At 43.4% G+C, this 17,695-nt stretch overlaps 1 protein-coding gene across 1 annotated transcript in view; it reads right to left on the bottom strand.

Moving 5' to 3' along the window:
- SGIP1 (SH3GL interacting endocytic adaptor 1) overlaps positions 1-17,695 on the bottom strand; it is a 289,970-nt gene that overhangs the window by 101,902 nt on the left and 170,373 nt on the right. Inside the window, exons 13-14 of the mRNA XM_060231972.1 lie at positions 15,562-16,023; positions 6,149-6,276 (exon numbers count right to left, since the gene is read on the bottom strand). Coding sequence (XP_060087955.1) covers positions 6,149-6,276; positions 15,562-16,023 — 590 coding nt within the window. The remainder of the gene's footprint in view (positions 1-6,148; positions 6,277-15,561; positions 16,024-17,695) is intronic.

The following is a 17,695-nucleotide window of genomic DNA, read 5'->3' as shown; positions in this document are numbered from 1 at the left end:
TTTAAAAATTGCATAACATTAATATGACAATTTAAAATTCAATAATTAAAACAATCTGGTGCTGATATCATATGTAGTTGTTTCGCATCTGATGGCTTCAGTGTTCTTACATTTTCTCCCACAATGACGGTAACTCTAGATCAGTTAAAGGCTAACCGGAAGAGTATGGTTTTACAGGCCTTGAGGAACTGGGCAAGGTCCCACAAGGCCCTCACTTCCTCTGGTAGCTGGTTCCACCAGTAAGGGGCTGCTACCAAGAAGGCCCTCTCTCTGGTAGATTTTAGTCTTGCCTCCCTTGGCCCAGGGATCACTAGTAGGTTTTGGGGAATGTGTGGGGAGAGACGGTCCCTAAGGCTATATAGCAGGGGTGGCCAATGGTAGCTCTCCAGATGTTTTTTGCCTACAACTCCCATCAGCCCCAGCCAGCATGGCCAATGCTGGGGCTGATGGGAGTTGTAGGCAAAAAACATCTGGAGAGCTACCATTGGCCACCCTTGCCATATAGGGCTTTAAAGGTAATAATCAGCACCTTGTTGTGAATCCGGTATACTTCTGGCAGCCAGTGCAGTTCCCGCAGCCCCGGCTGTATATGCTTCCACCTGGGAAGCTCCAATAGCAGTCTGGCTGCCGTGTTCTACACGAGCTGGAGTTTCCAGGTTCAAGACAAGGGCAGCTCCAAGTAGAGGGCATTACAGTAGTCCAACCTCAAAGTGATTGTTGCATGGATCACAGTTGCCAGGACGTCGTGCTCAAGGAAGGGGGCCAACTGCCTCACCCGCGTAAGATGAAAAAATGCGGATTTAGCAGTGGCAGCTATCTGGGCCTCCATTGTCAAGGAGCAATGACAGCACCCCCAAGCTTCTGATCTTGTGCGCCCTTGTCAGTGGTTCACCATCAAAAGCTGGTAAGGGGATTTCCCTGCCCAGACCGCCACAACTCAGGCAAAGGACCTCTGTCTTCATAGGATTCAGCTTCAGTTGGCTCAGCCTAAGCCATCTAGCCACGGCTTGCAGTGCCAGGTCCAGATTTTCTGGGACACAACCAGACCGGCCATCCATCAGTAGATAGAGCTGTGTGTCATCAGCATACTGATGGCAACCCAGCCCATACCTCTGGGCTATCTGGGCATGGGGGCACATATAGATGTTAAATAACATTGGGGAGACCACTGCCCCTTGTTAAGCGCATGCCTCTGGGATGACTCTCCCCCAATCACCACCCTTTGTCCCCGACCCTCCAGGAAAGAGGAAATCCATTGCAACGCCAACCCCTGAATCCCTGCATCAATGAGGCATCAGGACAGCAACCGATGGTTGACATCGAATGCAGTCGATATGTCTAACAGCATCAGCACCACCAAGCCACCTTGATCCAGATGTCAATCCAGCATAATTATACTGTGGTGTACCATTATGTAAGAATGTTGTTTTTTCAGTTCTACATCAAGTAAGGTGACTGGAAGAAGAGATAGTATCTTGAACTATGCAAAATTATCAACCTAGGGTGCATGTTGTCACATCTTTAATTTTGACAACGGGTGTATCACATCATTGAATTCAACTATACGTGCAAACTGGCAGAAGCACTCAAGGACCACTCCAGTTTGATGTTAAGAACATAAGAACATAAGAGAAGCCATGTTGGATCAGGCCAACGGCCCATCAAGTCCAACACTCTGTGTCACACAGTGGCAAAAATTTTTATATACACACATACACTGTGGCTAATAGCCACTGATGGACCTGTGGTCCATATTTTTATCTAAACCCTTCTTGAAGGTGGCTATACTTGTGGCCGCCACCACCTCCTGTGGCAGTGAATTCCACATGTTAATCACCCTTTGGGTGAAGAAGTACTTCCTTTTATCCGTTTTAACCTGTCTGCTCAGCAATTTCATCGAATGCCCACGAGTTCTTGTATTGTGAGAAAGGGAGAAAAGTACTTCTTTCTCTACTTTCTCCATCCCATGCATTATCTTGTAAACCTCTATCATGTCACCCCGCAGTCGACATTTCTCCAAGCTAAAGAGTCCCAAGCGTTTCAACCTTTCTTCACAGGGAAAGTGCTCCAGCCCTTTAATCATTCTAGTTGCCCTTCTCTGGACTTTCTCCAATGCTATAATATCCTTTTTGAGGTGCGGCGACCAGAACTGCACACAGTACTCCAAATGAGACCGCACCATCGATTTATACAGGGGCATTATGATACTGGCTGATTTGTTTTCAATTCCCTTCCTAATCATTCCCAGCATGGCGTTGGCCTTTTTTATTGCAAACGTACACTGTCTTGACATTTTCAGTGAGTTATCTACCACGACCACAAGATCTCTCTCTTGGTCAGTCTCTGCCAGTTCACACCCCATCAACCTGTATTTGTAGCTGGGATTCTTGGCTCCAATGTGCATTACTTTGCACTTGGCCACATTGAACCACATCTGCCACGTTGACGCCCACTCACCCAGCCTCAACAGATCCCTTTGGAGTTCCTCACAATCCTCTCTGGTTCTCACCACCCTGAACAATTTAGTGTCATCCGCAAACTTGGCCACTTCACTGCTCACTCCCAACTCTAAATTATTTATGAACAAGTTAAAGAGCATGGGACCCAGTACCGAGCCCTGCGGCACCCCACTGCTTACCGTCCTCCACTGCGAAGACTGCCCATTTATACTCACTCTCTGCTTCCTATTACTCAGCCAGTTTTTGATCCACAAGAGGACCTGTCCTTTTACTCCATGACTCTCAAGCTTTCTAAGGAGCCTTTGATGAGGAACTTTATCAAAAGCTTTCTGGAAGTCAAGGTAAACAACATCTATCGGGTCTCCTTTGTCCACATGTTTGTTCACCCCCTCAAAGAAATGTAACAGGTTAGTGAGGCAAGATCTTCCCTTGCAGAACCCATGCTGAGTCTTCCTCAATAACCCGTGTTCATCAATGTGCCTACTCATTCTGTCCTTGATAATGGTTTCTACCAACTTTCCCGGTATTGAAGTCAGACTGACTGGCCTGTAATTTCCCGGGTCTCCTCTGGAACCTTTTTTAAAGATGGGGGTGACATTTGCTACCTTCCAGTCCTCAGGAACGGAGGCAGATTTCATGAAAGATTACAGATTTTTGTTAGAAGATCCACAAGTTCAACTTTGAGTTCTTTCAGAACTCTCGGATGTATGCCATCCGGACCCGGTGACTTATTAGTTTTTAATTTGTCTATCAGTTGTAGGACCTCCTCTTTTGTCACCTCAATCTGACTCAGGTCTTTCAATACCCCTTCCAAAATTAGTGGTTCTGGGGCGGGCAAAAAGTTCTCATCTTCCACAGTGAAGACGGAGGCAAAAAATTCATTTAGCTTCTCAGCCATTTCCCTATCCTACTTCAGTAATCCTTTTACCCCATGGTCATCCAAGGGCCCCACTGCCTCCCTGGCTGGTTTCCTACTTCTAATATATTTGAAGAAAGTTTTATTGTTGGTCTTTATGTTTTTTGCAATATGCTCCTCATAGTCCCTTTTTGCCTGCCTGATCACAGTCTTGCATTTGATTTGCCACAGCCTGTGTTCCCTTTTACTAATCTCACTTGGACTGGTTTTCCACCGCTTAAAGGAGTCCTTCTTACCTTTTACAGCTTCCATTACTTTGTTTGTTAACCACGCAGGCCTTTTCTTATGCCTGTTTGTGCCTTTCCTAACTTGTGGTATATATTTTATCTGAGCTTCTAGGATTATAGTTTTAAATAGCATCCAAGCTTCCCCAAGGGTTTTGACCGTATGTACCTTTCCTTTCAGTTTCCTCCTCACATGCATCCTCATCTCAGTGTATTTACCCCTTTTAAAGTTAAACGTGGTTGTGGCGGTCTTTTTGGACAACTCCCTATTTATACAAATGGTGAAATCAATAACATTATGGTCACTGCTCCCAAGTTGCGCAATCACTTTTACATCTCTCACCAAGTCTTGGGCATTACTTAGGACCAAATCCAGGATCGCCCCACCCCTGGTAGGTTCTGAGACCATCTGCTCCATAGCACAGTCATTGAGAGCATCAAGAAACTCAATCTCTTTCTCTCGACTAGAACACATATTGACCCAATCAATCTGCGGGTAGTTAAAATCACCTATTACGACACAGTTTTTACGTTTAGCTGCTATCTTTAAGCCTTCCATCATATTATAATCGTCCTCTCTCTTTTGATTTGGTGGGCGATAACAAACTCCCATAGTTAAATTTCCTTTTGGGCCCTCTATTTCAACCCAAAGCATTTCTAAAAGTGAATCTAATTCTCTGATCTCAGTCTTACTGGACCGTATATCCTCTCTGACATACAGAGCCACCCCACCTCCAACCCTTCCCTCCCTATCCTTCTGATATAGCTTATATCCAGGAATCACCGTGTCCCACTGATTCTCCTCATTCTACCAAGTTTCTGAAATTCCCACAATGTCTATGTTTTCTCCCAACACTAAACATTCCAATTCACCAATTTTACTTCGAACACTTCTAGCATTTGCATACAAACATCTATAATTTCCCAGGCGAGCTAGGCCCGCCACCTTCCTCCTGCCGCCTCGAGACTCTGGCAGACAGTCCATATTGTTTATCACCTTCACAGTGGACAACTCTGGTCCGTTACCCGGTAGAAAAATGTTGAGCATTGTGGTAGAACCATGGGAATTTACAGTTCAACATTTGTATGGACTGGATAGTATAGCAGTGACTGAAAAATCATTCTGTTTAAGTTTATTAAGCCCAACTGGGGATTGGAAACCCTAGTTTTGACAAAGGCTTCACAAGACTTCAGGACCAGACATTTGATCAGGCATCCCCCAACTTTGTTCAGCCCCTCAAACTTTTACACATTTGAGAAAGAGTATAATGACAACTATCATAAAATGACTGCCCCAGGGACCCACCCCCAGCCACAAAACAGTGGGAGATTTGAAGCCAAACATTTTCCTTTGACAAACAGGAATTAGCACCCTTAGTGTAACCAAAGGCAATGTCTGTCCAGCTTTTTTGAAACATATCCTAGAATAAATTGCAGTCAAAATCAGCACTCTGCTTTGAGGAAGAGACAGTGTTTCAGTTTCAGTCCCCAGCAAAAGGAGAGCGTCTGTTCCAGGTCAATAATAGCCCCACCTGCCATGAAATGTACAGGGTCACTTTGGGCCAGGTGTTCTGTCAGTCTGACCTATCTCATGGAGTTGTTAGGATAAAACAGGGGAGAAATGCCTCAAGCTCCTTAAAGAAGGCTGAAGCAAAAATACACTAAACAAACAAAATGAAGGACAGCTTGCCAGGCTCAGATGTATAAGAAAATCTATGGCCAATCTCAGAGCATACAACAGACATGCCTGTTCAAAATAAGCATGGTGCTTTACTAGTCAGTTAGCTGGTACAGGATGACCCTAATTTCCCATTCTTCTGTTCCATTCAAGATCCTTTGCATTTGTATACCTGAGTGATGTAGCATGTGAGCACCAGAAAATACAGTGGCAGGACTCATGGCACTCTTAGGGTGATTCTGCACTCACGTTGGTCCGGGGTGGGCTTCTGTTTTGGGGCGGAGCAAGCTGGCGATTTCGCACCAGTTGCTCCACATGGACATTTAGTGCGGGGCAAACCCGTGATTTCCCCTGCTGCAGTGTAAACCTGAAAAAACAGGTTTACACTGCGGTGGGGCAAATCGCGGGTTTGCCCTGCGCAAAATGCCGGTGCGGAGCAACTGGTGCAAAATCGCCAGCTTGCTCCACCCCAAAACAGAAGCCCGCCCCAGACCAACATAAGTACGAAATCACCCTTAAGTGCCAAGTTGAAGACCACTGCTCCAGATGTTCTCATTCAAACACATATGCATTGTTACATATGTGCTTTGTATCAGAATTGATTTTTGACATGATAAATTATATCTTATAAGCCCTCCAAAACTAACCTGTGCCTTCAAACATTAAATTCTTGACTATTTATACAAAATCTGCTAGTCATTTATCAGAGTTTATTCTGTGAACAGGTTCAAGTGAGGGGGAAACAGGGTACCAGCTAAGCATTTGGTAAACTCATTACTTCATTGTGAATTTATTTGTTCATCTCTGTCAGTATCATGTTAGAACTGAAAACATACTATTTCAGTTTCGATATAAAGAAAGCAACACATACCACATCACCAATTCCGGGCTTTCCTGGAGGCAATTTTGGACGAGATGGGGGTCGAGGTGGAGGAGGTGGGGGAGTGGTGCTGCTGCAAGCTGCCAGTGGGGTTGCAGGGCGAGCAGGAGATGATGACCCTGAAATAAATACACATTATAAATATGCTATAAGGCTGCTATCACACTGCAGTCCTCCCCCCAACCAAAGAAAGCCCCCTCCAACACATAGCAGGCCATCAAGCAAACAACTGCCAAAACAGCTTTTGCATCATCTTGGAAAATACTACATGACAAGACAATTCATACGTGTGGATGGGAACTGCATAAAGAAAGTCCAGAAGGCAATAACTAGTTATAATAAAAACCAAAAAGCATTGGCCTATGCTACTGAGTTTGCTCATGCACTCAACAAAGAAGACATTGCGGCTGCTCCTGTTAATATGCTGCTCCTGTATAAACCACATTCACTTAAATAAAGGAGCAGCACTTGGTAAATGGCATCTAGGTTAGATGACAGATGGTTGCTAAAGAGACCAAAATATTGTCCTGCTTTTTGGGCATCCCTGAAGCTTACCGTTTCTTTAATATCTTCATGGTATAAAGGCACAATGTGTTCTTGCTATGGGCATGTAATTGGGGCTGTTACAGAAAGCAGTGATGTTACAATGAGCACCTAGACACTTAATGAACAGTGGGTTGCAATGAAATGGACAAACTTTGCACAGTTCTTTTTCTCTGATTGGAAGATGCTAGCCAATCAGAGAATAATTAAGATAATTAGACTGGTGAGAGGACTGATTACATTGTGACTCTATAAAATGCAGGCAAGAAAGAAGTTTAAAAAGTCTCTAGCCACAAGATAACTTTTACTAAAAGTTGTAGAAAAATAGTTTTACACAGTAATTTATTACTGTTAAACCTATATCCACAATGGCAAAGGGGAGGGGTTAATTTTATAGATGACATGTTAATGGTTTTGAAATGTTCCTTACACTGAGCAATACCATCCAAGCTTAGATAATTTCAGGTCTTTGCCTATCCTTGGCGGTAGAACGCAACAGGATTACCATTTAAAGGAGTTTGAGATTACCTTCTGTGGCATCAGTGTACCTCTTTCCTGAACTTCTCAATATTTTCAGAGCTCCACTGTTAGACAGGAGGAGTCCGTGCCATATCTTTGTCACATACTAGCATTGCCCTTAAGGAAACTGGAATGACTACAGAATGAGAGGGACCCATGGCAAGGATTCTTCCCACTTGACTATAAACTTACAGCATTCCAGAAGGACAAAGGAAGGGATTATGTGCTGTTAAAGATAATGTCAAAAGGGATCCTATTGTTGTTTCTAACAATATTTGCTCTTTTCTTTTCCAATGTATAATATTTTTAGTTTGCCTCACTCTTTCACAAGGTCAAAAGAACAGTTTCTGGAAAGTAATTTACTATGTTGTATTTGAAACAAGAAAAGTAAGGAATATCCTTTATACAACAAACAATGATTCTTCATATTTTCCATAGCTTTTCACCTTAGTGCTTTAACATTGAACAAGGTTTATAAAATCAGCGTTATAATCTCATTCACAGATACTGGGGTGGATCCTGTCCCTACCCTACTACTCTACTGAGTCAAGTTTGAAGCCTTCTGACACCTTAAGGAGCTTCCCTTTAACTTAAGTGACTGTTCCATTGAAGGAAGAGCATCTAAGTTGAAGAAAGTTTCCTCAGGCGGGAGGAAGGCTCTTTGAAGGATGGCTGGATCTACCCACCAACTGGTTATAGAATCCCATGCACAATCATCTCTCTTTCTGTCACACAGCCATCAGGGGATAAAGTATATGAATCTTGAAGAATACTTTATGATTATTAGATGTTTCATTTACTAAGCATACACTAAATATCTCCTTTTCCCAGATGTTCTTAGAAAAGTGCCAACAGTTTAAAACACTTTTTACACATGAAAATGCTATGCATTTCAAACTATTGTTTTGTTACTTATCACACTATTAAAATCAATTATTCAAAAGCTCTACAAAGTTATTAATTTCAGATCACTGAATCACCTTGAGGGTGTTCTGTTTTATAAAGTTCTTGGAAGCTCTGGAAATCTGGATTCTGAGGAATGAGAAAATTGGCCTCCATCTAATCCCTTATTCCCTTGTGCTTTACCATTCTTGCATCTCCTTCTGACCCCCAGAAATTTCATTCCTAGGTCTGGGGGACCCGAGAGGACTAACCACGCAGGTTGGCAGGGACTGAAGTGAGAAAGGACAAGGGGCAAAATTGCTCCTCCTTTAATTAATGGCTCCATTAAGGAGTGAGGGTGACTTTACCTCCTTGTCCCTTCTCAGTCCAGCTCCCCCCACCTGTATATCTGTTCTCCCATAAGCCCCAGCAACCCCGAGAAAGGGCTGCCAGAACAATGTGGGAAAACTCTGTGAGCCTTCCATGTATACATAGTGAGATACAAGACATTATTACTAATAAAAATTGAAAATTAAAAATGTTATGGCAGCATGTGCAATTCACTTGCATAGAATACACAACACATGAGAAGACTGGGCTATGGAACTCCACCCAAATGGAAGGAAACTGTGCAAGAATACATCTATCAGATTTGTGATTGTGATAAAAGAGTATTTTAGAGGCACCAGTGGAGCAGTATTTATTTATTTAGAAAATGTATTTGCTACCAGTCCAGAGAACTCCTAATTGCATCTTACAAAATAAAACCATGCAGTGGAACCACACAAACAGCACTGAAATTATCAATAATAAACAAACCACAAAACAGCTCATTAAATAAAAACCAAGACATTAAAACTGCCTAAAATGATTTTTAATAAAAGTCTTCAACATAGTGCTAATTATAAAAACAGTGTTAAAAGAATTAAACTTCTTAATTAAAGGCTTGAGTAAAAAGACATATTTTGGTCTGTCACTGAAAGGAGACTAAGGTATGAGCCGTGTGAACCTCAGTTGGGAAGGAAGTCCTGTCTTTGGTCAGTACAATTAAGGAAGTCTCCAAACTGTCATTAAACAAAATTTACAGACTATTTAATTAATGCTTTATTTTAAAATACCATGCCAAATAGGGTAGAAATTACTATTATTGGTGACTCCCTGGATGGTCTGGTAGAGTCCTGGAACGATGGGCTCTCCAGGGCCATCGAGGAGATCGCACCCAGGCGCCCTCTGCGCCCCCGCCCGAAACCGTCGCCCTGGTTTAACCGGGAGCTGCGGCAACAAAAGCGGGGGCTCAGACGACTAGAGAGGCAATGGCGGCGTACTCGAGACGAAGTGACCCGAGCATCTTATAGAGAGAGTTTGAAGGCCTATGAGATGGCAATCAAATCCGCAAAGAGAGCATTCTTTGCGGCTAAGATTGCATCCGCAACTTCACACCCGGCACAATTATTTGACGTAATTAGAGGACTTACTACGCTGCCGCAAGGCAGGTTAAATTCTACCGAATTGGAAATAGGCTGTGAGGCTTTTGCGAAATCTTTTGCGGATAAAGTCGCATCACTCCGCCCCGACTCCCCTGCCAGTTTGGAGACAGTTAGCGAACCTGAGGCCCCGAGCCTGTCCTCGGATTACATACTGGATGGCTTTGACCCCCTCAGCCTGGAGGAAGTTGACAGGATTCTTGTATCTGCTCGCCCAACAACTTGTAAATTAGACCCATGCCCTTCCTGGCTTATTAAATCTTGCCAGGGGGATCTTAGATATCCCGTGCGGGATATCATAAATAGATCCCTAACGGAAGGGCACTTTCCAACGCCACTTAAAGAGGCTGTGGTCCGACCCCTCTTAAAAAAGCCATCTTTAGATCCGGCCCAATTGACACACTATCGGCCGGTTTCAAATTTGCCCTTTCTGGGTAAACTTATTGAGAGGGCAGTGGCGAAGCAGTTACAGACCTTCCTGGATGACACTTCCGTCCTTGACCCATTTCAGTCCGGCTTTCGCCCGGGACATGGGACGGAGACAGTGTTGGTTGCCTTAGTGGATGACCTTCAACGGCATCTGGATCGGGGTGGCTCGGCGGTGCTGATGTTGTTAGACCTGTCGGCGGCGTTCGACACGGTCGACCATCGGCTACTGACGTGCCGCCTCGCCGACGCAGGGATTCAGGGGTTGGCCTTACAGTGGCTTTCCTCTTTCCTGGAAGGTCGGGGACAAAGGGTCGCAATCGGGAAGGAGCTATCTCGGAGGCGCTCACTTGATTGTGGCGTGCCCCAAGGGGTGGTTCTCTCCCCGATGTTATTTAACATCTACATGCGGCCTCTTGCCCAGATTGCCCGAAGGTATGGGTTGGGGTGTCACCAGTATGCTGATGACACCCAGCTCTATCTACTGATGGATGGCCAGCCTGTCTGCGCCCCGGAAAATCTTGACCAGGCACTAGGGGCCGTGGCTGAGTGGCTCAGACTGAGCGGGCTGAAGTTAAATCCTACGAAGACAGAGGTCCTTTGCTTGGGCCGCCGCGGCCCGGGGAGGGGGATCCCCCTGCCGGCTTTTGATGGTGCGCCGCTCACGGCGGCGGACAGGGTCAAGAGCCTGGGGGTGCTATTGGAGCCTTCTTTAAAGATGGAGGCTCAGATAGCAGCCGCTGCCAAGTCCGCATTTTTTCATCTTAGACGGGCAAGGCAGCTGGCCCCCTTTCTGGAGTGCGACGACCTAGCAACAGTGATCCATGCTACGGTCACCTCAAGGTTGGACTACTGCAACGCCCTCTACATGGGGCTGCCCTTGTCTCGGACCCGGAAACTGCAGCTGGTGCAGAATGCCGCAGCCCGGCTGTTGTTGGGTCTCCCAAAGTGGGAACACATCCGGCCGGGTCTCCAGACTCTGCACTGGCTTCCAGTGATATACCGAGTCTGGTACAAGGTGCTGGTTATTACCTTTAAAGCCCTATATGGCCTGGGACCTGCCTACCTGAAGGACCGTCTCTCCCCACATGTGCCCAAGAGAGCACTGAGGTCAGGAACACAAAATCTCCTCACTATCCCCGGGCCAAAAGAAGCCCGCCTGAAGGCCACCAGGGAAAGGGCTTTCTCCGTTATGGCCCCCATATGGTGGAATCAGCTGCCGGAAGAGGTGAGGGCCCTGCGGGACTTGGCGCAGTTCCGCAGGGCCTGTAAGACGACCCTCTTCCGGCTAGCCTATACCTAGCCTATATTTAGCTAGGATAACAACTTGAGGTAACTGGCCAGCCATCTGTTTACAGGAAACTGAATTACTCTGTTTTTAATGTTTTTAACTGTTTAAATATTCAATTGTTTTATATTTGAAATTGTTTAAATTTTAAGTTTGATTAATTGTTGGAAGCCGCCCTGAGCCATTCGTGGGAAGGGTGGGATATAAATCCCAAATAAATAAATAAATAAATAAATAAATAAATAAATAAAAAATTTATTTAAACCCCTGGGATGGATTGAAAGGTGTCTCCCACCAGTGCTAAGGCACTTACATAGTTATAGGTAAGAGAATTCTCCTGACCTACTGCATACCCCTACTGTTCGAGGGTCCCTTGACCCCTGGAGCAGAAGGTAGAGGGCTCAGTGGGGAAGCTGTGTTCTGAAATCTTTGTTTCACTTTTAGAACATTGGAATTATTCCACCAGTAGCTGATTTAGTAGATAGTCTTCTACTTAAACCCCCAACTGAGCTCCAAGTTGCTATATATATGGTGTTAATCTACCTAAAAACGCACAATTAAAATTAATATCTATTCATTTTGTTAATCTTGAGTTGCTGGGGAAAAGGCACTACTTTGAAACAAAATCTGTGCATTAGAAACAAAATATCTTTTCCTAATATAATTTCTTTCTCTCCAATCATCAAACAACATCCATTCTTTATGAGTTTTACTAGTATTCAGATTTGCTTATTATTCTAGGTGGCCTTACTTTCTCCTGAAGCTTTGTTCCAATACAGTAACAGGAATCTATATTTGGAAACAATTTCCCCTATGCTGTAGCAAGGTCACAAAAGACTGCTGCATGAAGGGACCTCACTCAAATCACATAAATTGCCTATGCATCAAGCTTAGAAGAAAGTATCTGTGAAAATTACCCAAAGACAAAGTACATTGTGAGAGGTTTCAAAGTTATTGGGAATGAGCGAAGAGCAGGGGTTTTACAACCTTGGATCACTGTAACTACTCCATTAAAGAATTCCCCACCTGGGATCTGCTTAAGATATGACTGATTTTAGCCCTCTTGCCTCAGTTGCTCTGTGAGAACGGCAATGCGGAACAGAATGTGCCGTTAGCCTGGCAGTTCTTTGATTCAGAACAATCAGTGGACAGATATTGCTGCAATGTTACTGCTAAACCATTTCACTCTTTTTGAACTGAACAATTTAAAATACAGAAAAAATATGAGGGGAAAATATGAATAATGTTTTCAAATGTTTAATATAAAATATGAAGAAAAAAAGCTATTTATCTGAAGTTACCTCAGTAAAAAGCTATCTTTCATCACAATGATGTTGTAACATTGTTTCTACTTTAGACTAGCGTTTCCCCCCAATTAAAGGGATTATTGGCCCACCGTAAATATACTTTTCCTTCCTTAAACAGCATGTCTATCCCTTAAGGGTTACTACAAGTGTTTGTTTTGTTAATATAGAAGCTTTTAGAACTTTGGTTTGTTCATATAAAAGCTTTGGGAGCTTTTAGAACAATCTGGCCTTTGACTATTATGTCCCAAATTTAATTCTGCCTGCAGCAGTTAAGAATCCTGCAGTCTGCTGTGTACAATTTGCTCCCTAAGGCCTAGAGCTATTCTTAAACAAAAAACTCAAACTGACGGCCTTTGAAATGCTCATCTGAGAATGAATTGCCTTTGCTACAGTAAGCCAAGGAAGCAAAGGTAGATAGTATCAATTTGTGTCACTGTCCTCCTTCCTGGACAAGCGTCCTTTTCAACATTTTGCATGTGCTATTATAGGGTATATTCTGAATTAAATGATTAGAACACTTAGGGCAGGCTGCTTTGATAGACAATTTTAAAAATCTCACATTAAAATTAAACTTGCATTCTGATTAACCCCTTTCCCCATGCGTCCACATAAGAAAAGATTTGTTCTTTACATGAACTATACTTTGACATATGGAAGAAAAAAACTCAACAATGATTGACATTTGTATTTATCTGAAATTGCAGTTCCCAAAAGGGACACAGTATGTGTTGGCAAGAGTGTGTGAGGACCTCATGGTCATTATCCAATTGACACAGAAAACTCTCCCTCACTTCTGTTGGCCACTGCTGAACTTAAGTGTAAAAATAGTGCTTCTTTCCCCTTCAGGGAAGGTCAAGGAGAGAATGTGGTCACTTGATAATGGGGAATATATTTGACCATCACATCCTCTGGCAGAAAAATCAAGGAACAGTTCTCCATTGGGGGCAGAAAGGAGGCATGGCTACATAATCAGAGAGGTTCAAGGAGGGTGTCCCACCGCCCCACTTCCAAGACTGATGAGTATGTGTAAACATGCAAATTTTGGTAGTGAGCCATGGAAGTCCTGGATCCTTCCCGGAACATGTTTGCCAGCTGCTCAAACTGTTCTGTGTGAGCCAGGATTTCCATATTGGTCCATCTCACTGGCAAGCGGCTTTGGGAGTCATTCCAGGAGTGGGCAAGGCATTGTGCAATGCACTGACATCACACAGAAGTGATGTCAGCCTGTTGGTCATATTAGGGGATCTGGCTGACAATTAATCTCCTCCACATACTCCTGTACATTAAACAAACAACAACAATAATATCAGCTTTTTGTGTCCCTCTGGAGGGGGACAGAGCACACTTTCTGCCCTGCCTCCCTGAACCCAGTTTTTCCCCTAAAGGTTGCTTTGGTTGCTACCTAGTTGGTAGCAAGTTGGTAACGAGTTGGCTCACTCCCAGCCAGCCAACCACCCAGCCTGCCTCTCTTGCTCTTCCCCCACCCTTCCCTTCTCTCTCTGAGTTTGTAGCCCGAGTGCCTCCTCTCAACTGTATTTAAATCCTAGGCATAAGCAACAGGCGAAGGGAGGAGGACATGCAATTTGGCAGCTGGCTGCATGCATGGGCAGGGAAGGGGGCTCTTTATTGCTTGTTGCAGAGTGAGGGAATGACAGGAAGGGAGAGAGAATCTTGCAAGGAATGCCAGATATTCCTTTGAAGGGGGTAGGAACGCTCAGCCTTTTCTTCACACAAATCTGTGAGTTGTTTGCATGTTAATTCAAGTGTTTGTTTGTCAGCAGATTGTGATGTTGGTTTGTCTCAACCCATATCACCCACCATACACATTAGTTAAACCACTGCTGCAAGCTCTCTCTTGTTATACCTCACACATCTTAGCTTGGTTAGGGAGAGGGGGAAACTTCAAAACCAGACCTTTTCTAAGCTCTTTTTAATCACCGACATGCTGATGTCACTTCCCAATGATGTCAGCACATTACAGGATGATGCTGTTTGGCAGTTTGTGGTGGGTGGGATTCCCTCCCACTGGCCAGCTATTCTGTGGCAGGCAGGAGCCTACAAAAGTGGAGGAATCCCCTGCCCCCAGCTGGGGACTGGTATCCCTAAAGCTTCAAATGTATCAGCCCACAGTCCCATTGTGAGTGTTGAACATAGTACATTTAGACACCAAACATTTTTGCTGTGATGTTCACAGCATCCCTACCAGATATCTAACACATGTATTATCTTGTTGCTCAGACTGGACTCAGAGGGGGCTTTTTCTTTTACTTTGGAATAGATAACTGGATTTACATAGTACTGATTTGTATCAGTCATCACACAACTTCCTTCCCTTCTAAAATTAGCCTGTGTAGAGAGCTGATTGGCTGACCCTAGTGTCAGTCATAAAGATTCTCTCCTCCTCCCTCAATCAGTGTTCAAAGAAAAATACAATAGAAAAAAGCAGTGAACAATCCTTTGAGTAGATAACCATGCAGGCACTTGAAGGTAGAGAAACAACAAAACCAAAGCAGACAGCCTGCCTGAAGCATGGGTGGGGAGAGAATGATCTCTATAATCTTTCAGCCCATTGTCAGGAAACATCACCATGGAAGTGAAGAGAGAAGAACAGAGATAATCCAGCAACAACCCCTCCCTACTTCTTTGCATTAGATAAAGCCTCATTTGAAGCAACAGACAGTGTTTCAACCTATATGGTATGAAGGAAATAAAGCTCCCCCCATAATACACTAGACATTCAGCAATGACAGGGAAGGAAGAACACATTATCAGGGTTCAAGGTTAAGTTGGACCACAAGAGCACTGAATAAAAAAGCCACTAGGCACAGAACAATCAAACAAAGGGGATGATTGATGTTTAAAAGCCAACCAACTAAGAATAGCTAAAGAGGTTTTGTGTTCACATGGCAGCATTCAAGGCCACACTGAAGCACACTCAAAGCTGTTTAAACATACCACTGGTGCTTCCTGTGCCACCGCCAGAGCTGGGTCCAGGTGATGACACCACTGTTCTGTAGGTAGGTGGTGGAGGGGGAGGTGGTGTTGCTCTCTGTCCCACCCCAAAATCTTTAGGAGATGCTGCTGATGCTAAGTTATCATCTTTAACGTGGGTCTGCTCAGAAACTTTCTTCTGAACCTCTTCTAAATTGAGTGGAGATGGAACACTGCGATAGGTTTCGGCCTCTGGAGGCTCATCTGGAGTTTCTGATGCCACTGGTGGGGACACCACTTTTTCCTGTGAAGTCACCTCTGGAGTTACGTTTTCCGGGGATGGATCAGAAAAACTGATCCATTTATTCTTATCATCCACGTTAGTAGCAACAGACTTGGGGGATAATACTGGGCCAAAAATGCTGTCCAAGTCATTGATTGATGGTAGTTTGTCACCTTTGACCTCTGTTGCTGTCTGGTCATTTCCTGTGGTCAAAGTAGTTGATTTTAAACTTTTAACATCAACTTGTACAGCTAAGTTGTACTAATGTTCTACTTATGTATGGGGCTTTTAAAATCAGCTTTAATCTACATAGACTTTTAACATTATAAGGTATCTCAGGAATATAATTCATGTGCACACATATATCTACATAACAGGATTGTATGAAATACAAATTTCAGCAAATGTTATGTGGACTCTGCCTACATTGTCATCATCTAGAAAGCAACATGGGCAACTCAACCAGTTTGGTAAGTTCTTAGTACATAGTACAAGCAAGAATTTCAAACTTCCTGAAATTCAAACATGATGACTTGCATGCAAATTTGAATATTTATGCTGAAAATATAAATATACCATGCATATTTGTGCTTAGCACAATACCCTATGTTGCTATTTTAATATTCTTGTTGATCATTACTATCTGTTATGGGGGTAAACATACCTTTGTAATCAACAGAAAAGCAAAGTTCATTGAACACAGCTACAGGTAAGCAGCAAAAACAGAATTTATACTTTTCCATACGTCTCTTGCTAAAAAAAAACCCTATCAAGGTTAGAAGACATTTTGTAGATTCCATGCAATAATGAATGCATTATTATTTTGACTTTTACAGCAATGATCCTGATGAAAAGCCTTGCACAATGGCTTCCCATTCCAGCCTAACATGAAGAAATGCTCAAATGTGCTGTGTATTAGTTATTTCCAATGACTGGGTGTTGCCTAGCCAAAGAAAATAAAGAGGGTTGAAGTCTAATACCGTTTTCGCACACAGCTTACCTCGCAGTCACAATCCTGTTCCCTCCGCAGCGTCCGGTTGGATTTCCCACCATCTGCGCCGGAGTTACAGGAAGTGCCACGGCTTTTGCGTAGCAAACGTAAACTGCTAAAACCCAGTTTACGTTTGCTACGCAGAAGCTGCGGCACTTCCTGTAACTCCGGCGCAGATAGTGGGAAATCCGACCGGACGCTGCGGAGGGAACAGGATTGTGACTGCAAGGTAAGCTGTGTGCGAAAATGGTATATCTTTTTCTGGATTGCATCTGATGGTTACTGTTTCGTAGTTTTGGGTAAGCATGTATAGTGGGAAATGGTTGAGTGTACACATAAGTGGGAATCCTCTGCATGTGCAGACTTCTGGATTACACTTAACATGTTTACTATCAGGTTGTGTTTGTCACCCTTAAATTATTAATTTTATTTTGTTACAGCAAGAGGGGCAAATTGAGGTACAAAGCTGGCTAAAATGGATTTCACAGTTAGCAGAAATGTACAATTTGTGTAACACTGCAGAATTACATTAATTTGTCTGCAGAAAATGCCCAAACCAGTTTACAAAAGTTAAGAATAAACAGTTTTTACAATTTTGAAACCAGCAAAATCAAGATAGCAATCTAAAATCTGAAGTAGCAATGATAAAAAGCAATTTTTTTAAAAAAATAATTGAGACATGATTTTAAAAGTTCAAATAGAATGTAAGACTCAAAAAAACATACATAGAAAGTGAGGATACTAAAATTAGATGAATACCTGGGCCAATTAAAACAACTTTACCCAGCACCTAAAACAACAGACTAGATACCAGGTGAACACTGTCAGGAAGTTATTCAACAGTTGAGGCACTCCTGTCAAAAGACCTTCTGTCTGGTTGCCAC

This window comes from Heteronotia binoei, chromosome 2 (assembly GCF_032191835.1).
Source record: "Heteronotia binoei isolate CCM8104 ecotype False Entrance Well chromosome 2, APGP_CSIRO_Hbin_v1, whole genome shotgun sequence".
NCBI classification, from domain to species: Eukaryota; Metazoa; Chordata; class Lepidosauria; order Squamata; family Gekkonidae; genus Heteronotia; species Heteronotia binoei.
The sequence above is the reverse complement of the archived record's forward strand: the minus strand, read 5'-3'. Positions and strand labels throughout refer to the sequence as shown.